This window comes from Pempheris klunzingeri, chromosome 7 (assembly GCF_042242105.1).
Source record: "Pempheris klunzingeri isolate RE-2024b chromosome 7, fPemKlu1.hap1, whole genome shotgun sequence".
Taxonomy (NCBI): Eukaryota; Metazoa; Chordata; class Actinopteri; order Acropomatiformes; family Pempheridae; genus Pempheris; species Pempheris klunzingeri.
This window is the reverse complement of record NC_092018.1, coordinates 16,533,134-16,554,287: the sequence shown is the minus strand read 5'-3', so window position 1 is coordinate 16,554,287 and position 21,154 is coordinate 16,533,134. Positions and strand designations below refer to the sequence as shown.

Genomic DNA, 21,154 nt, shown 5'->3' with positions numbered 1-21,154 from the left:
CGGTGTGCGCTGACGGTTGCTCCCACAAAGCCAAAGTCAAACTCGAGTTAAGACTGTCAGCTGAAGGTGGACCAGGCAGACACAATGCTCTCTAGTACTAATTAGTCTCTTCACCCGGCCCAGTCCCATAGCGAGGATAAATATACACATATGTAAAAGAGAGGGATGGAGGGAAAGAGAGAAAGAGGGAATATAAAAGGAAGAGGTGGGGTTGGCGGTGGTGACTTATTTTCAGTTTGACCTCTGCTTCCTATCCTAAAGAGAAAGGTTTCTGGTGTTATGAGTGTGTGTGTCTCTAATGTGTCTGGGTGGCAGGAGGTTGTTTGCCACTGATCATCTTTACCCATCTCCCCCTGGGGCCTCTCATCACCTCCACCACACCAGCCACTCCATCAGACTCAAGGTCGGGCACACACACACAAATGACTACCACCCCACAACTTCTGCGCTTGATTACTTCCCCTTCCTCGCCTCCTGCTGAACGCCACCCGACCCCCGCCCACCCTGCTCCCCCAGCCTGCCCAATTCTCCCCCAGTTTGCCTCACCTCTGCTCCCCTGCTCCTGCGCTCTCCTTCCCCTGTCCTTCCTAGGATCCAGCCTGGCAGTGTGTGATGAATGGGACAACATTACTCTTGTCCTCTGTTGGCCTGGTTTAACTGCTCCAGCCCGTCTCCCCCCATCTGTCTGTCTGTCAGTCTGTCTGTCTGTTTGTCTGTCTCCACCTCCCTGTCTGCACTGGCTTAAAACATATGCTACTGCACAATCAAAACCCTGGATTCATTTGTTTTGGTCATATCGTAAGAGGATGGTAAACATCTTTAGAAAAAGTACTAAGATACAATGATTACGTAAGAAAAGAAATGTATGTTTAAGACATATAAACTTGTATATTTTTGATACTGTGGATTATGTATCCACAGCACTCTGTCCTTTATAACTAATTACAATACATTTTTTATCAATAAATGACATCTGATTCATCACCTAGGTCTGTAAAACTCCTGCAAACTTTGGCGTACCTTTAATTACATATTCTTGTTCAGAGACACACAGGCAATAGAAACAGCTGTAACAGCCACTGTTTTAAACTTTGTTTTGGATAAAGGAGAAGAAAAAAAATACGACAGAGCGAGAGTGCATCGCTATGAAGTGAAGGGATCACGTCTTCAAAAAAGTAAATAAAATATGCATCCTCTCTGTGCTCATTACAGATTTATGACTCTTGTTAAAAGAAAAGGTGGCGGCTGCCTTCTAACATGTCTGACTTTCAAATTCAGACGACACTGCTGTCAAGTGTTGTGCTCCACATTCTGTCCAATGAGAGACCAGGAGGGCTGAGTGTGTGCCATCTTCAACATCCTATTTGGTGAGAGTCTCGAAGAGAGTTACTTTGGGTGGATGAGAACACACAAGAACTCCTCACCTACAGTGCAACGATTGCTCATCGTAATCCTTTGATGCATAGTTCATCAGTCAAAAAGTTCAGTTGGTTCAGCCGCTTGTGTGTATGTGATTCAGAACAATAACAGTTGGGGGAGTAGACATTGCTGCATTAGGCATAATGAGCATTGGGATTTGCTCCAGCAATATGAAATAGTTTCGCTGTCTCTGTAGCAACTTTTATGAAAAAGCGTTCACAAGCACATTCAGATCACCCCACCACCCACTACTGAACACACATGCACACACCCAGGGCTCTGAAAAAAAATTGTTTGTTAGGTGCATTTTTTGTCAGTGACTTAGGGGTCATAAGGTGGGAAAACAATCATGATTTGTGAGAGGAATATAATAAGTGCTTTCCAAAAACAGTCTGAATCTAAACGTCTATTTTTGGCCAAGGAAAAGTGACAAACACACTTAACCACACTATAAGTGGTAAGTATTTTTTTTCCCTTATAACCCCTCTCACTGCACAGATTTTACCTAAAACAGGTATGGATACACTAGAGTCACTCCCAATGTCACCCTTTAGTACCCCAGAACCAAAAGTCCAAACAGCAAAACATAGTTAACATGTTGTCCTGCCTCAATATACAGCTGTCACCTTGCGGTGTGACAGGGCTAAAGTGCTACAGGGAAGTCACACAAAAAGACGGGAACAGCCTTCCATGCTGGAGCCCCATTAGCTCCCCTATCACCTTAAAGAGCAGGCAGCGGCAGAGACCTTGAGGTGGGGTTGGGGTTGTGGGCTGAGCGTGCAGTGTGTGGGTGCTGATTGAGACGTGGACAGGGAACAGGTACTGTACACAAACCCCGACAGGACGGCAGACAGAGCCCGCCGGACAGACGATGAGCTTAATAGAAAACCGGAAGACAGCGACACACACCATCAGGAGTCAGTGCCACACACATGCCCACTTACCACCATTGCTCGTATCCACTCAAAGTGCCAGGAAGCCAACATATCCTCGAGGATATGGTTTTTATCACGGCTGTCCTCCCAGGGGCCTGGTTTACGGTCCTTGTGGATAGATTACAATGAGATTTTTTTTTCTTTACAACCCAGAGAAATTAAGGTTAAGGGGGTTAAGGAAAAAATGTGGATGCTTTACAACTGGGGTCTTATATAGTTGATGTTTGAGCCAATATAACTAGGCTGTGGCCTGTAGGTAAGAATAACATTGTTCTCACCAAATGCACGGCCGAGACTGTAGACATGAGCACTGCACTGGAAACAGCTTCGGCCTTGCAATGCATAGGAGAGTCATAATTGATTCGTTTTTTCAGTACTTACCTTTGTTTAGACTTCAAAATAACATAGCATTTGATACTTGGGTTAAAACTCAGCTGATTTGAGGCTTGTATTTCCTTGGGGTCCATTGGATTTTGCAAAGCTGTATCCAGAGAAGCGACCATGTCCATTATCTCTCCAATGACAATGATGAGCATACTGTAAATTGTGTTAACCTATAGGTATACTATCTACAAATAAAGACAGAAAGTGCAGAATAACCCCAACAAAATGTCGCTTAAATAACAAAGGTTTTAAAAGTCTTAAAAGTGTTAAGAGAATGGCAGAAAGTCAGAAAATGGAGGAGAAATGAGAGAAAGCAAAGGACAAAGAAAGAGATATATATCTGGGGGGAATAGAGATAGTGAGAGATGATCCACCTGATGTATGTGTGTGTGACAAAGAGGAAAAACAAACAAACAATGCAGTGTATTTAGCATGGAGAGACAATACCCCTCCATGGCTCTTTCACCCTCCTCCTTGTTTTCATTCCTCCCTCTATTAGCAAAACATGATTAAAATGCAGTTCCTACCAGCGTCTCTGCTGAACAGCGAAAAAAAGACAGTGAGATGGGAAGAAAAATGAAGCGGAAAAGTCAAAAGCATCTTTTACAGCGTGACGCTTTTCATCCTTCACAGGCGGCGAGAAGAAAAGAACACAGACATTCAAACTTTTTTCTCTTCCCTCTTTCCCTCTGTCTCTCTCCTCCATTCTTCTCAGCAGTTGAAAACCCCCCTGATACCTGAGGACAACCCCACTGCATCACAAGCTCAATAGCCTCCCCAGAACAACATTTCAGTCACACTTTTTTATTCAGAGCATTGATATAATTCCCAGAGCTCTCTTTAGTCCAATTACATTACGCCATGTCGCTATCTGAGCGATCGGCACAGTGCCGTGACTGGGACCGAGAGAGGAGTGCCAGGCCTTGCTTGGTTGCTGCAGACCCCCATATGCAGTCTGGAGATTAGTCAGAAAATCTACACTGTTTTAAAGCACATTCGCACTGAGACAAAGTGTCTGCCTTGTTTAAAATTATATGGAGCAGAGAGCTTCGGCACTTGCTTGATGATACACGGAAGAAGAGACAGTAGCCGAGACGGAGATGGAGAGAAAAGGACAAGCGACAGATAGAGAAAAAAGAAAAAACTGAGAAATACTATATGTTACAATCAGTAGCTGAAAATGGCTGTGAGCCCTGCAGGATGAGAACTGGATATATGTGCTGATACTAGCCACTGGCCAGGAGTTATATACTTGCCAAAGAATCACTGATAAACACACACATGTACATGATTGTGTGTGTGCATACATGTATGTGCATGAGTCATGCCTACAGGGAAGGCAGCAGAGGGTGGAAGAGCTGTCTCAGCTCTACAGATGAGAGGATAAAGAGATACTGTGGTGTAGGAAGACGGCTGTGTGGCAGGCGTGATGAAGAAAAAGAGGATCATGTGCACTCAGTCGTATATACACACTGGATTCATCAATAAGTCCTCTAAAAGAGAAAAAAATATGTTATACAACACTAAAACTGATTAAAGCAGACATGCATTCCAATTTCCTATAACCTTTTTGGACCAGTGGTTGGTCAAAACTATTCATTGTGTGTCATGCAAGTTCAGTCCCAAATCGTTTTTTAAGGCATAACTATAATCATCTGGTGCCCTCAGTAGGTCAAGAATAATAATGAAACAGCAAATAAGCTATTGTGTGATCCAAGTCTTGGATGCCAAAAAGATTTCACTGCTGGTTAATATAGAATGCCTTTGGGGAATTGGTCCATAAATAACACTAAAAAGGATTTTTCATTTCAGTATAATTTGAATTGTAGTGATCAATGTGTTCAAGCTAATGGATAAAGTGCAGTATATATTTATCATCAACTTTGCACATGAGGGAGGAAGGGAGAAAATGACTATGAAAAGGGAGAGGAAAATATTTTTTGTAGGTGCATGTGGTATGTCTGTGTGTGTGTGTGTGTGTTTGTGTGTGTTTGTGTGAGTGAGATATAGATAGATAGACATAGAGAGAAAAAGAGAGAGGGAGTGTACTGAGCAGTAAGCCCGTGAGCAGGACATGATTGCAGTGTGTATCTTATCTGTGTCAGGTCCTCCTGAGGCTAGTGGAGCCTAGCTGAGCGGAGCACGAGCGCTTCAGTGACCAGTCAACCGTGTGAGGGTAATCTCCTCACTCCTTCAGTCTGTCTCTCTTTCTCTCTCTCTCCCTCTCTCCCCCTTTTTTCAGTAAGCCCCCCCTCTGGGAGGCAGCTGAGCCACTGCACACACATAACCGAGATGCTCGCACAAATACACAAACACATTTATGCTCCCCCATACCCATAAAGAGCCTAAAGGTGATTGCCTCATGCCAGCTCTGGACAGAGAGCCCACAGGTGAGAGGAGACATCACAGCCTATATTGCACACTGAAGCACCTGCAGCCAGTAGCCTGTAAATAAAGAAATATGCAGCATGTTTATGTTATCTCACACTGTCTCACACTGACACTGCACGCTGTATTGAAAAGGTCCGTAAAGTACTGAGGGACAGATTTTTTAAAATAAGTGAGTTACAATTAAAAGACAAAACTTAAAAAAAAAAAACAAAAAAAAAAAACATTGTTTGGACTGAGGTGACAAGAAGTCATGGACTCTTGGATGTGAATAATTGTCTGTATCATTTAAAAAGAACATTTTCAAGGCAGATAATTTGGCTTCATAGCAGAAAATTAATAGGCTGGGAGCCAGATGAGTCTTGCAAGCTCAGGTTTTATTTGCTCTGGTAGAAATGTGTGACCACCCTTCCATTCAGACAGATTTTCAGCCAACTTGGCCAGGGTCAGGCCAATCACAACCATTTCTCTAAAATGGGGTGGGGATGACATGATAGCTGACATACGAGTGCTGTTGAGGCATTTTTGTAAACAACCATGATGCCTGCCGCTGATGTGGAACGCTCTGTTGAATCCGCGATCCCATCACTACTAAATGAACTGGACGATATATTTTCTCTGAAAGAGGAACACTTGAAGATTTTCATGATAAGAAAGATGTGTTTGCTGTATCTCCGACAGGGTTTGGCAACGTCACACGTTTAATTTCTCTGATTGGTTGTCGGTCTATCCAATTGCGCCCAGAGGCATTTTGATCTGCACCAACTGATAGCACCCCTTGGAAATCAAAACTGAACTGAGAGGTTCTAGACTAATTCGCATTTGCTAATTATTTAATGATGCCAAGGCTAAAAAAATCAAAAGTGTAACTAATAAAACTGATAATGCTGCTATTCACTTTTCATTATCTCCGTGGCCCTGGTATCGTGCTTGCTGCTCTGTGGCATGGCTCACTGGGCCACATGAATTCATGGAGCTACTGTTAATGCTTTTAATAACACTTCTGCTTTTCCAGCAGTGAAAGCAAGTCAAAATGTCTACAATAATAAATGCCTATTAGATTCTGGGTGAAAGATCATTTGCCCACAGAAGGCAAATGATTTCCAATAAGAACTGCATCTCTGATAATATTCTAGTCAAATACACGTTCAAACATAAAGACAGAAAAGTTGAATGGTCTATGATTTTGACTCGATCCGAGTTCAGTATTTCCTATAATGAAAACGTGTTCTTGGATTAAAGTGATAATAATGTGCTGGCAACAAATTTTTCTGTCATTGCTAAATTACATTCAAATATGTTACATTTAAATCTCTTGATGAAAAGGGTTCTGCAGAAAGCCATGGGGGTTCTTTTGGACGGTTTGAATTGACAATTTCAATGACTTTGTGCCTTACATCTATGTACTGGATCACTAATGTACTTTGAAGGAGAAAAGGTGCATCTGCAACTTGCACCATGTTTAAAATTAGTTTTATTGAGAATAGAGGTTAAAAACTGGGGCAGTACACTAACATGTTCTATGTGCGCGAGTGTGTGTGTGCGCCTGTCTGTCGGTGTAGGCAATAAGAATTAAGCAACATACCATGTTGAAGGTCAAGGCACGCACACACACACACACACACACAAACACAAACCATTGTGGAGGAGGAGAAGAAGAAAAAAACATTAGTATATGTCTAACATTCTGTCACCCTTCATGAGCCTGTCTGCTTGGCTTTAACAACTGAGCCGTCCTCATCAATTAGTCTAGATGCTGGACTTTCATTGAGATTAAGTGACTAATATCAGTGCTTGCTCACGAGAAAGACACTTTTCACGTCTGCCCAACAATCTGTTAAGTCAAAACACATGTGGTGATCCAAGGCAAAAAGCCTGCAAGGGGTCCTGAATGCAATGAAAAACAGGTGCTCTACTTTTTGGCCATGTAATACCCCATTTAGCCTCTGGAGCAAAGGTTATCCAGTTAATAGCTGCCTTGTGGTGCACTAGGAAGAGCCATGCACATGGCCGGAGTAAACATCTGGGACGGATTGTACATACTTGCAACATATGCTTCAAGTTCAATTAAAATGAGGCCTTGGCGTATTTATTAATCTTTTTTTCCTCTCTCTCTCTGTTGCTCTCTCTTCTTCTCTCTCTCCCCTATAGGCCTGTGCCATAAAAGAGGCCTCCTTTGACCCGTCCTTCATACTTACTCATACAACCTGAAGCTGTACCTCATATCCAATGTAAAAGACCTCATATCCAATGTAAAAGACAAATTTGTTAAGCTTTGAGACGCTATTTGTTCTGCACTTAACCAGGTAGGAGGGAGAGCAAAGGGAAGAGAGAGCGCGCGCGCGAGAGAGAGAGAATGTGTCAGAATGAAAGAGAAAAAAGGGCTGGGAAGGGGATGATTGAGGGAAGGGTAGAAGGAGAGTGGGAGGGGAGGGACATGTAGGCAAAGAAAAAAGAAAAATGCCCCCTTTTCAACTTCCCTACAGCTCAAATGAAATGCTAACAGTTGAGGGGAGCAATAGATCAAAATGTATGAAGCCAGAGTTGGTAAATTGTAGCCTTTGTGGCGGCTGTGCTATCCAGCATCCCAGCCCTGTGTGAGCACAGAGAGCAAGGCCCTCTTATGTGGAATAATCAGTTTGGCACCAAATCTGACAGAGGCCGCAGAAGCTGCTGCTGCTGCACCTAATTTCAATATGAAAGTCCAAAATGTATTTCATATAATCTGCAGCTTTTCAAATGCCTGTATTTTTATTTTTTCCCCGAGAGGAGGTAGGAAATGCATGATGGGAGGACAGACGTAAAGAAGGGGTGAAAAAAAGGTTCAAGGTTGACTTGTGCATATCTTCAGTCGGTGGCCCCCTGTACATTTCAGCCTTGGAACTTCACAGCCATGAAACTTTGCTTCTGCATCACTGTGGGAGAGGATGTAATGCTCACGTATCTTTGTGTGCTCATCGCCCAACCGGCTGCCTGGCTGACTGATTGCCTGACTTGCTGGTGGGATGACTGTTTGACCATCTGCACTATAAATGTGTTTTTAACCCTTTTGTTGCAGGCTTGCACTTACGACTCTTCAGGGTTGCAGTTGCAAAGCAAATTCAGTATACGGAGTGTCCTCAGGCAAAATAATTTTCAGATATCAAATTGCCTGGTCAAAGGCCTTTCCAATTACCATTGCAAACAGCAAGAGTTTTCCTCCAAAAAGATTACCAAAACAGACCATGCAATTTACGACATTCGAGCCCTCTAACCTTTATATTGCTGGAGTGTGGCTGTAACACATCAAGTATCATCTCAAGTAATTTCAGATTCCAGATTCAGTCAAGGTAGTTCACGGTTTTCACAGTAAAAGATTTGGGCTTCGCTTAAAAGTTCAAGTAATAATTTTGTCCTTTTTGTCCTATTAAACAGAAAATTGTTTTCATTTCAAGTGTGCCTCACCAAAAACCAGACAACACAGTGGCAGCAAAAAGAGCTGTGCCATTTCAATAACCATTCCCCAGTGGAGCATTGACAAGGTACTGTATCCTATCCCGTGGCATTTGTTTCAGTAGCAGTTCCTACAGTGTAAACGAGCGGAGGCAGTAAAGCAGCCACCTGTTGTTACCTGATAGTGTCTGGACAAGCCCAGATGCTGTTTTAGTGGTACATAAAGAAGCAGTGAATGGACCTAAATAGCTAACTAAGCAATTTATATGGGTGCATGTTCTCAGGAAACAGGGCTGAAGCACAACGTTAGTAACGTAAACTTGACACAGTGTTATATGAAGGGAGAAATAAGGATAGTATACCAAACTGCAGTAAAAGACCAAAGCAAAGCAAACGGCAAGGAAGAAAGATGAGGAAAGCGCCGTATATATACCTACAGAGAAAACTTTTCAAAAGGTTAAAAGGTTGTGCAATCTTTGTACATGTGTTTGTGCCTCAGGCAGTGAGAATAACTGAACAGGGGAGGAGATGGGAGGGGAAGATGGAGTCATTCCATTCGTCTGTTTGTGTTTCCGGTGTATGAAGCAGTGTCAACCCCTCCTGAGGCAGTGTGCGTATTGTGTACGTGCGTAAGTGTGTGTGTGTGTGTGTGTGTGTATACGTTTCTGTATGTGTTTGTGTGTGACTGCATCCCTGACACAAGACATAATTACCTTGTCATCTTTGTCAAAATCCTCATCCTCATCCTCCAGCAGGTCCTCCACTGCTTGCTGACAGTTGCAACAGAGAAGAGAAAAAAAGAGAAAGAGAAATAAAAACGTTTATGCAACCGCTATAGAACAGATAAACATTAGATACCACAGGGTTAACATCATCAGAACAGCCAAAGAGGCATACTAAAGCTGATTGGTTATGCTTATGTCTGGCAAGAGTTTGTTAATGAGTACTGAAAACATGCAGACAGCACGACTATCGGATTGGTGTGTGCTAATATGTCACGGAATAGTTTAGAATTAGAATTTAATTTTAGAAACATTCTGTTGTTCGAATGTGTTGACACTTCTGGAAATGTAAGCAAATGCTCTGGCTTTGAATTTTAACGGGCTGAGGATTAAAATCTATTCATCCACTCAAATCGCATTGCACAAAAGCACTGAAATCTTACACCATTCAGTGAGACGAGACAGCGGAATTCTTCCTCTGATTCTGCTCGGTCTCTTCTGGCCTCTTTAACCTTTGCACTTGTCTCTCACCTCTACCGTCAGCCTTCCTATTGCTATACATTCATCTATCTTTCGTTTCACATTCTCTCACAGAATGACGCTTCATGAGAGAAGAAAGAAGAAAGCTTGCAGCAAAGAGAGCAAGTCACAAAGAACAGCAACTATGTGCTTCAATGGTCCACAACCGATGAAACTGGAGCTGGTGTAGCTCTGAAGCCCCAAGATACCATGATACATACTGTACAACACAAAGGAAAAATGACAGACACACACTCATGTGCACACAGACAGAACCACTATCACATAGGCACATATGGATATATATACTCTACAACTCAGCAATGCTGTATACTGTAAGTTGTAGGTTTTCCTATTCAGTATTAGATTTTTTTTACATTCATACCTTTATTTGTATGTGAAAAGCAAGCAAATGTCTTGGCACATGTGGAAAGACCAGTGTGGACCAGTGTAGTGCTTAGTGATAGAGTACGGAGTTGTTACAGACTGTGTTTTTGTGAGCAAGCACAAGTTCACGTGAGTCGTCTGATGCCATTGAGCCAAAAACCACTGATCACTGCTGTATCGCTTATCCACGTTCTGTCTGTCAATCACACATCAAAGCTACAGGGTCATATTGTTGCTCCCAATTTACATAAACAAACACCCATATCATAAGCCCTACAGCTGTCAATCTCAGCATTCATCTGCCCCCGCTGCTGTACTAAGTTACCAGCCCCAACCCCCAAAAAACCTTTGCCCAGCCTCAGCATCACCACAACCCCCTAACCACCTCCAGAACAGCACAAACTAGTTTGGAGAAATCCAAAAATCATTACTTAACAAGACAATAGCTTTTGTCCTTTTTGTTTTTCATTGGAGTAAGGGGGGAAACTATGTGGCGGCTGACATAAGCCTCTTATGTAAATGCAGCTTCCCACACAAACAAAGAGGAGTTCAGAACAGCAGAGTTGAGAGGGTAGAGTCAATAGTGCGGTGTGTGTGTGTGTGTGTGTGTGTGTGTGTGTGTGTGTGTGTGTGTGTGTGTGTGTGTGTGCATGTCAATAGCTGTATAGCGACTGTGTTCTATCAATAGCTCACAGTCGCTAGGGCAAAGTGTTGTGCATGTATGCATGGCACTCGTGGTTTTAACTGTCTGACTGTATAGCAACTGGTTATTCCCAGTTCACTCAGACTCCATCAGTGTCTAGACAAATAAGCTTGATACCAGAGAGGGAATTCTTGCACTCAGCCGAGGCAAAAGATGCAGACGCGATACTGTAAAATGAAAGCCTTCTGGCATATCTAAACAAATGAACTATAACTGTTTATAAAGTCATCATGGTTCCTCCCAAATCCTTTCGCCCGTGCCAAAATACAAACATAATGGATTCCTCCACACAGGGGCTTTACTAGGGCACGCCTGGCACACGCTCCAAACTTTAAACAAAGGGAATGAGCATGAGCTAGCTGGAGAAGCATGACCTAGAGAGACAGAGAGAATGATAGAGTCGTTTGTCTCCCTCTGCTCTCCGCTCTGCTTTCTCTCCTCTATCGCCTCTGGTTACAGAGAGAAGTCATGTTTCCTGCAATGAGACACAGTGTAAAATTAATAAATAAAAAGACATGGAACATGTCATCTGCCCTGAAGATTGCCACGGCTAAATGTGTGCACTGAAGCTACTGCCTCAGTAAGGGGGGATATAAATTACCTCAGTGCAGCCGATGAATTCCAAACATCTTTCTTTCTCTCCCTGTACCTTTCTCTCTATTTGTCTCATTCTTTCTACGACCTGTTTGGTGTATGATATCATTTGTCTGCTTATCCCCCCATTATCATGTTGTTTGAATTACTATCATTACAGCGCGGCAGCATCAAAGCCTTGCTGTCGACAGGATCGTGTAGAGCTCACATTGCCTGCAGAGCTGCTCCAGTCAATTCAATATCTACTAAGGTGGGGATTAACATATTCAGACCTATTCAAATGATACAGGGATGATGCAGGCTACTCTTACAGATTACACTGTGCCCCATAAATATATACAAAGATGGTGATAATATAGAATGCACACAAAGAATAGATGCGAGCACAATGACATTGAGAGTTCAAACAGCAGCAAAAGTGTGAATACATCTGCTTGGCCTCATGGCTTACACCTAAAAAGCTGATTTGCCAGACTTAAGTTTCTGCTGCATTGGTTCAGATCCCAGCACAAGCTCTGCTACATCACTCTTAAGTTTTTCTCTATTACTTGATTTTCCATCAATGCAAAACACCGTCTGTGAAGGACAAATTGCTGTACATTAAACTTAAGTGGAAAAAAGCAACCAAACCAAAATCATAGAGATGGTGTAGTATCTTCTTGTTCTGGAATTCATTCGTGCATCTTTACATGACTGTATCGCTTTGCTCTATTTGGTGACTGATACTTCACAGCTATGAAAGTTCAGACTTGGCACTTTTATGTTTTGCATTTTCATGTCAGCACAAATTTACATTCAGCCCTACAGAGCAAGATCTTTCTCTATCATTTGATGTTGCTCTGTGCCAGCTATAATGCATGGCGCTAACTAAAACCTACCAAACAACAGGAAACTAAGGTGGACGAAAAGTCTGGACAGTGTTTGGATATGATGTTTTCCTGTGTGAGTGAACCCTCGCTGCACAGACTGACTGAAATACGATGAAAAAGCTAAGAGTGGTATGAGGGAATAGCAAAAGAAAAAAAAAAAGTTTTTCCAAGAGCTGTGTAGCAGGTGGAAAATACTCTATTGATTGCAGAGATAAAAATTTGTGTATTCCCCTTTTGCTTCCACAAGGAGCTTCTTGCCTACCGTCAACAGCACAACAGCACCCCTAATGTCTTTTCAAAGACAGAGTGCACACTCCTAGAGTAACCTTTTGTTTACAGGATAGTCTCATGGCTCTGTATTGTTATGGTCAATGTAAAATGTCAGTAAATGTGATCTTAAGCCCCTTGACTTAAAGCAAGGTAGCATTTGTAGCTGTGGAATATCTGGAGCACAGTGTCCTCAGTTTAAAATTGATCAATCCTTATGCCCAGTTGTGAACCCTCTAGTCCTCTAGCTTGAACAAAGTTAAATCTGACTTTAATGTTGGAGGATTAAAAGTATGGCTCACCCTGTTAGAACTTAGACCTTACCCGAGTGATGTAAAGTGAAAAGAGCCAAATAAGTTTCCAGCGAAGGACACAGGCAGTGATATCCTGCTTTAGAAATATGGAAAATGTATTCTGAGAATGAAGTCATTAGAATTAAGAAATGCTAACTAACATACTTATCCATAGCTGTATAGCTACACTGTATGGAGGCATAAAGGAGAGTATACACCCATCTTGACAAGTCAGGAACAATAACAAAAATAGTTTGAGTGGATGGATGCTACTTTCATGGAAGAAAAACAGAATAGAAGCTGTCTGGATCAATGAAACAAGCGCACACACACACTCCACAGAGGGAAAGTAAAAATCTACTACCTGAAGTAGTAGCCACATCATTTTCACCCCTCCTCTGAAATGCCTCTATGCTTGCCCCTCTCTCCACTAGCTCCCCTCCTAACCTTCCCAATGACAGCAGCAGGGGGAATTGACGCCGAGGCAGACATCCCGGCGAACATGAAGATATACTTTCTCTTCCTTTTTTCTCCTATTCCTCTATCCCTCCCTCCCTCCATCCTCCTGCTGCTCTTCCTCTTTGATACGTGAGGGGGTTTTAACCTCTCCAGCTGCTGAGGTTTGGCCGACTGGCTGGCTGGGGGATCTCAAGGCCCTACTTGGTATGCACTGTCCATGAGTGTATGTGTGTGTGTGTGTGTGTGTGTGTGTGTGTGTGTGTGTGCATATTGCCTACACCACAGTTTCTGCAGACTGGGGGAGGGCTGTGCGTCTGATAAGGGCTGCTGGCTGAGCCTGGCTGACCCACGCGGGCCCTTCACAAGCTGTCAGAGCCGTGGCCCTCAGAGGGGGGCCCTTCCATCTGCACTGCCCCAGCCAGGGCTCACCCAGCAGGGGGTTAGATAGGGGTGAGGCTGGGGTGCTACCAGAGCTGGAGGCTGGGGGTGGGGGTGAGAAGGGCGGCTCCATATTCATGAAAGCAACACCAAATCTGTGAGCAGTGGAAAAGATTTAGTCGCGGGATAGTAATGTGAGCAGCGCGAACACAAAGTACATTTCTCATTGCTTGTTTGCTGACAAATCAATAAGTATGTTTAGTCAGAGATTCTGCAGCTATCCAGAGGAAATCACGATTTCACATGCTCCACTAGCATTGTTGAGATAGTCAGTAAATACAGTAAATTCAGTGATAAGATGTTTGTCCTTCTCAGACAGATGATGCTCCCCTGTCTTATTGTTTTTCATACTCGGTTGTGGAAAAGTGGGCTAGAGCTGGTACATACTTGATGTAAAAACTATTGCACACAGACGCACTCACATCTATACGCTTAAGCTCAAGGTTTAAACTGAAAAACTCCAAACAGCTACAGCGGGTGTACTGTATAGACAAAACAACAACAACAACAGGCACTGAGGCAGACACCCTGAGCTGCAGACGCTGTTAGCAAAGAGCACAGACAGTTACAAAGGTTCAGTGTGATGAAGGGAGTTAGACAAATGGAAGCAAAGGAAGAGAAAGAGAGACAACATGATGAAAAGGGAGGCTGGGAGGATTCTGCAGTGGCATTCCTGATGCTCCCGATGCTCCCGTCCCGCTTCAAACTATGCCCGTCGCCTGTCTTTCTGCCTGCCAGCCTGCCATCCTATCTGCCAGTTTAGCAGAGACAGAGAGGCAGCGAGAGGAGCAGAGAGGAGCAGAGATGAGTGCGTTGATGCCGGGGCGGCACGGGGGAAATCAGTGGGGCACAGGCGCTCCCAGTTAAAAGTGACATGACCTTTTGATTTTGTCACCTGTCACCAACTGCCATGTCTGACTCCACACTGAGGAGTGCCTGCCATCCACCAGTGTTTTCCTCTTCCTCCGTCTTTCTGTCGCTCCATCTCTGTGAATGCTTCTCTGTCTTTTTCTGTCTCCTGCTCCCACTCCATCTCCTTTTCTCCTTCTCCTTGTCTTTACAGAGTTGCAATTTCATGGGGAAAAAGTGGAGGCGTGACTTTCTGGAGGAGTTGAGGTACTATAGGCAGCATTTTCACTTTTCCTCCCAGCATTCCTAATATTTACACTTCTCTATCTGTGTTGTGCGTGGCTCTTAATGAGGGCAGATGTCAAGGCACAGTGTGTTTAGAGATGCATAAAAGCATTTTTGAGATGCAAAATCGGGGAGAAAATAGAATAGATAAAAATGGCAATAAAGTCTTGTTCCAAAAGTGATACAATGTTCCAATAAAATCTGACATTATTACTGTCTTGGAGATAAACCAGATTATTTTTACACTAATGAACAAGATACTGCTCTCACACAGTGCTTCACAATCAGGAAAGTAAAGATTAAACCACTACAAATAGAACGGCATGGACTTGGACATGGACACAAAATTACATTAGGATAAAATCATAGTCAATAATTTCATTTTAAAGAATGTCTACGCTCCATCAAAGAGCTCAAACTCAAATTTGTTTTGATGGAAATTCTATGTAACACTCTATGAGTGTGGAGGGGGTTGAAAGTAGCCAGCTTTATCTAGCCGTTGGAGGCATGCCTGTAAGTGTGAAGTATCTTCAGGCCATTAAGGTCTCTCTTCTGTAATGGGTTGGCGGATCCAGTGGGTGAATCTATGTAATGGTCTGAAGCATGGGATAAAGAGGATGGTTCTCCAGTGCCACGAGGCCTAATTGCCCGTCATCCTGTGGTAAAAAGAGACATCACCATGTTCCGTATGTGCCCTCTACGACAGCCTGCACTGAAAATTAACACCTTCATAACATCTGGTAAGGGCCTTTCTGGGCCAACAGAAAAGCAAGGAAGGATTTCTATTGGGATGTGTCCCTGCTCCTTAATCTCAACGCACATCATATACACTCATGCAAGCAGGCACACACATGAGTACGACAGACTGCTATGAAAAGATGCACACGCACGTGCACACACGCCTTGCAGCCTTTTTCCTCTCCCAGCAAAGCTGCCTGTCCTCTGGTTGACCGAGCCCAGCCTACTAGCAGCTTCCTTTGCAACAGGCTTGGGATGGATCTAAGCCCCACACTGTTCCAGGTTTCAAAACAAGATAGAGATGGAGAGGAGAGGGTCATGTCATTAAAAGTACTCCTCCACCTCCCAACAATAGGAGACTCCACACAAATGCAGAAAAACAGGACGGGCCTTTGTTGAGAGTGTATTATCAGCTTTGAATGCCAAAGTGAAAGAAGTATCGTACTATTCATATATTCAAAAGCATAGAAGGTCCTCTTCTTTGGTTGTTTGTTTTGGTGAGCATGTTACAGCATGACACACAGGTCAGCTAACAGTGCTGAAGAATCAGGGTTCACAGGTCAGAGTGCTACATGATAAGAGACGAGGTCGCCGACCTTGCTTGTGCATTGCCTCCTTTAATCGCTGTTCTGAGGACGCTGCGATTGCTTAGCAGGTACTGGTCAAGGTTGGGGCGAGGGTAAGGAGGGCTGATCCGGGATCTGTTTGCAAAGCAGCATGTAACCACACAACATTCAGTGACCCTGAGTGGTGAATTACAGCGTGTAGAGAACACTGTGTTTGTTTATTTGCTATCGACAGGACTATGGACTGTGGTTGTGGTGTAAAATCAGAGAAGGGTCCTCACATTGAACCCATCAGACAAAGCAAGGTCCTTCAGTTCATTAGGAAGTCTGTACTCAAGTGCGTGCTTTTTTTTTTTTGCTTTCTTTCTTCTCTCTTTACCCTCTCTCGCTCTCTCTCTCCCTCTCTCTCTCTCTCTCTCACCCTTCAGAGTGAGTTCAGCAGAGATTCCTTTGGCATTACCCTCACCCCAGACTGCTGGAAAACCGCAGCGCTCCGGATGCTGACCCTTGCTCAGCTCAGCACAATGCTTTAATTTGGTGTGTTGTTTAAAGTAATTAGCAAGCCTTTTTCCCTTGTTTTCGTTTCTATTCTTTTCTCTTCTCTGCCAAGTGTGAGAGGGAAACAGTGAGTCGTCCATGACTTCAGCTTGATAAAGACTTGGAAGCAGAATCCAGGAGACTGGGAGAGGAAGCAAAGAACGCAGATACTGTATGCTCCTGCTGTACCCACTTCCCCCCTGCACCGCCACAGATTGGGAAACTCTGAAAACAAACAGGGACAGGACTCGGGGGATACTTGTGTCTGATTGTGTGTGTGTGTGTGTGTGTGTGTGTGTTGTATGTAAAGCATTTCTAAACACAAATGCCTGAAAGTAATGAATGCTTACACCACGCTACTTTTTTTGTATGCATTCAAATTTGACTCAAGATAGTAAAATAACGACTGAAAAAGGCATGTCCACAAATCCTGAGGCAGTAAGACGGCAATGCCGAGACAAGAGAGGCGATGATTGTCAGAGAATCTTCTTTGTGTCAGCCGTGCTGTTCTTTACCGTTCAGCACAACTGTCACAGCGGCAAGAAAAGGAGCATTAATGGTGCTAATCTTTGACAATTAATCCCACTTTCATTGGATATAATGTTGCGAAGAATGTCTGCACACACTCATGCATATGCACACCCATGTATGCGTACTTGCACATATGCAGTAGATAGAAATATACACACATATTTTTCCACACAGGCGCAAACAGATAACTTTTATCTCTATGTACACATGCTGTATTTTCCCCACACACATGGACGTACCACACAAGCACACACCTGGACTGACTCACACATGAAATGTATGCGTGTGTGTTTGCATGAGCTGTAACTTGAAATACCAGACTACGGCAGACAGCAGAACAGTACCGTCTTAACACACACAATATACAGTGTTCATGCATCATGCACACACCTGCACATTCACTTATTAGCCTATACAACACATATGCAACTGCTATCCCATTCTCTTGCACTGTGTATTTGCCGCATCACCAGCTGAACCTCTTCTCTACATACCCCTCAGTAGCCAATACCAGCACTGGCACTCCAAACCACACATAAAGACATTTGAACTGGAAGAAGTTTACAACACACTCACTTAAAGCCTTTGCTGATTGTGCTCATGTTAGAGAGAGGAGACACTTAATTGGAAGAAGGTCAGATATGACACTTTGCCACAGTGTTCTCATACCTACAAAACATTTCTGGCCTTGGTGATCAATTCAGCACAGTGTCCCAAGCAGATAAGTCCTTTGAATATACCAACCTCAAACCACATTCTGTAGATCATGATACTGAAGCAACCTTCAAAGCCAAAAATGAAATCCAAAATGCCTTGCTACAATAGGGGGTACAAGAAGTTAAACTGAAATGAAAAAGCAAATACTGTGGGCTATAGCTGGCAGCAAAGGCTCTAACTGGCACTGCTTCCATCATAATGAACCAAAGTTACAGTCAAATCTGCAGTCCAGATTCCTGGTCTTAGTGTGTAGGTAAGAGCCTACTAAGACAGTGTCAGGTATTAAAAAAGATCCTTTATCAATACAGTAATAAGCGTCCATATCTCCTCTTGTCTCTGAGCATCGGACAACTTTGTAGAACAGAGCAGAATAGTATCGTAGTACTAAAAGGCTCTTGCCATATGAGTAGAGTATCAATCAAGCAATTCCTGAGGTACTTGAGACACAATAGTCCCTTTCAAGGAACACAGAAAAGCAATTCTGCATGAAGTAGGAGTTACGTGTACTTACTCGTATGTGAAGTGAGTGGCACATTACGAGAATATGTAACCTTTGTTGCCTCATTTTAATTGGGAAGTGCATGGGAAAAGAATATCATTTGGTCTGGATAAATACAAGCAGCAGGTGGGGGGACAATCATCATGCCAGGTTTTGTCTTTAGGCTTGTGTGATTTTTTTTTTTTGTCAAGCAATGTCGCCATCTACAGGCGAAGAAAAATATCCTCTGCAATTTAAGTCTGTGTCATTCACAAATTCAGTGTTTTGTTTTGTGAGTAAACCTATTTGAAATAACAAATCTTTAATTCTTGACTTAACTGACTATATAAACTTTAAATACCCTAAATTAAATATATACCACAACCTACTGTCCAACCACCAAGTTACTGTCTAGCAACAGACGGCTTTATCTCACAGGGTCTTTTGCTTATTTCATTGTCGATTTTTTTGAATGAATAAATATGGAAATAGAGGCTTATGAATACAGAGGCTTAGCTGTGATAAATCTGTGTTGTAACTTATGTACATTTCACATCTAATTCCATTCTTATGAGAAACATTTCAATGACACACAGCAATGAGATTTGGTTCGATATAATGACTGAATTTAATATGTCTTCCAAATCCAATCCGATCTAACCCAAAGAATCCTTATGAAGAGATAAATATACACATATGGAAGGCAAGAGACTGCAAAAAAATCTGAGTTCTGTTAACTGGTTATTTCCAACTGAGTCTTGGAAAAAGGCACTTATTAAAATTAATCACTTCATTGTTCACGCTCACTCCATAGTCCAGCTCTCTCTCTCGTTTTTACTCTCTACTCTCCAAATGTGCCTGGCCATGATTAAAACATGTCTGTTTCTCCATGACATTGCTTTGACATCATTTAATTGGTATAAGAGATAAAAATAAATGAATTAAATAAATATACTACCAGGTAAGTGGCGTAACGTAGCTCAAGGTGACAGCCTATTATTTCTCCCTTTCTTTGCCTCAAAGAAGGCAAAGTGAGAAATGTGAGATTGCACTGAGAAGGCAGCTCCTCAAGGGGCAGATGGAGGTTTTTTTTTTTTATTTAAAAGAAGAAAAAAAAATCAGCAAGGAGATATTTTTAAATTAAAATCCAATTTTGCTCAAAGTTTGTTATTCTAATTTAATCAAAAGGTATATTTTAAATCAGTTTGTATTATGCTCATCTTGTTGTTCGTCTATAATGTATGCTGCTTTCTCTCTTATCGGTTCATCTATACTGAACATCATTGCCTGTTACATTTTTACAGCACAAATATGTCTTGTTTTGTAATAAGATATAACACAAGTATCAAATGAATTAAATGCAAAGTACATGTAACTAATGTCATAAATAAAAAGAGAGCGTAATGTCTCTGTGAAACAGTGGTGCTTTGGTTTAACCCCACATTGTGTGTAGAAACATGCTTTTACAGTGAAATGAAAGAAGCCATGAGGTTACTCATACCACATCTTGCCTGGTGTCCTTCCCCGATGCGATGAGAATGTAGTACCAGGCCAAAGGCAGCAGCAAAGCCAGAGGAATCATATAGAGTTCAAAGTTCCAAACGACGATGACAAAAAGCTGAAGTGAGAGAAAAAGACAAAACCATCAGTCAAAGAAAAGTGAGAACAAAAAAAAGTAAGAACAGTGTGTGCTAACAATGTATACATTCGAGACCCCATATTGACCCTCATGACGCAAACTCCTGAGAACGTACGCCGACCATATGTGCGATTAGAAATGACACATTCAAACACATTCATATGCAGAATCATAACCACCACGGAACAAAGCGTAAAAATAAGACTGCGTTTCAACAAAAGTACAGGCCTGGTGTCGGTGAGCCTGGGTTCAACACCCTGACCCTGAAGGCTTTCTGGGCCTTCAACTGAGGAGGAGGATGATGAAGAGGATGAGTATGAGCCGTCAGAGCCTCTTTCCTCCTTGCCAATCATCCCAGAGGCTGAGGTCATGTACCGTTTTCAGCCGCAGCACGTCAAAGCTGACCCTTCCATACTCAACCCCAAAACCCCTGCATCTGACCTCACACACCCCACACCCCCAGTCCCTAACCCTGTCACTCCAAGCCCCAATACCTTCTCTGCTACCCAAAAAGAATCTTATGGCCCATCTCTAACCTTCTCTGCACCCATCTGCCAAAACCATAACCTCTATACCTCCCCTCTCATCACCAAACAAGAAAAGTACCATCTGAAAATTAACCTTTCCTCAAACCCTGTATTCTGGTTTTGGCAGGGCTCTTTAGCCTCTGACAGCAGATTATTGCGGTGGTTGGGAGAGGATGTATGTGGGAAAGTAAAATTGCTAATGATGGAAGCTTGTTATTTTATAGCGGCATTGTGTCAATTGTGAGAGAGCGTTGTGGCGACTGTTTAAAAAAAGTTTAGCTTAGTTTAGAAAGGGGATATTGTGTGGGAATAAAATCTGTCAGAGGCAAATATAACAAAATAATATTTATCTTTTCTAATAATTTCATGTATAAGTATACAGAGATTTTTCATGATTGATAAAACCTCAGCAGCAATTACAGCAATTGGTGGAAATGCAAACCATGCCTAATACATAATCTTTTCTAGCTAAACATAT

General features: G+C 42.7%; 1 protein-coding gene across 1 annotated transcript in view; it reads right to left on the bottom strand.

The window, feature by feature from the left end:
* Window positions 1-21,154, bottom strand: part of mctp1a (multiple C2 domains, transmembrane 1a) — a 131,204-nt gene that overhangs the window by 14,746 nt on the left and 95,304 nt on the right. The window contains exons 16-18 of the mRNA XM_070833397.1: window positions 20,012-20,128; window positions 9,272-9,328; window positions 2,364-2,462 (exon numbers count right to left, since the gene is read on the bottom strand). Coding sequence (XP_070689498.1) covers window positions 2,364-2,462; window positions 9,272-9,328; window positions 20,012-20,128 — 273 coding nt within the window. The remainder of the gene's footprint in view (window positions 1-2,363; window positions 2,463-9,271; window positions 9,329-20,011; window positions 20,129-21,154) is intronic.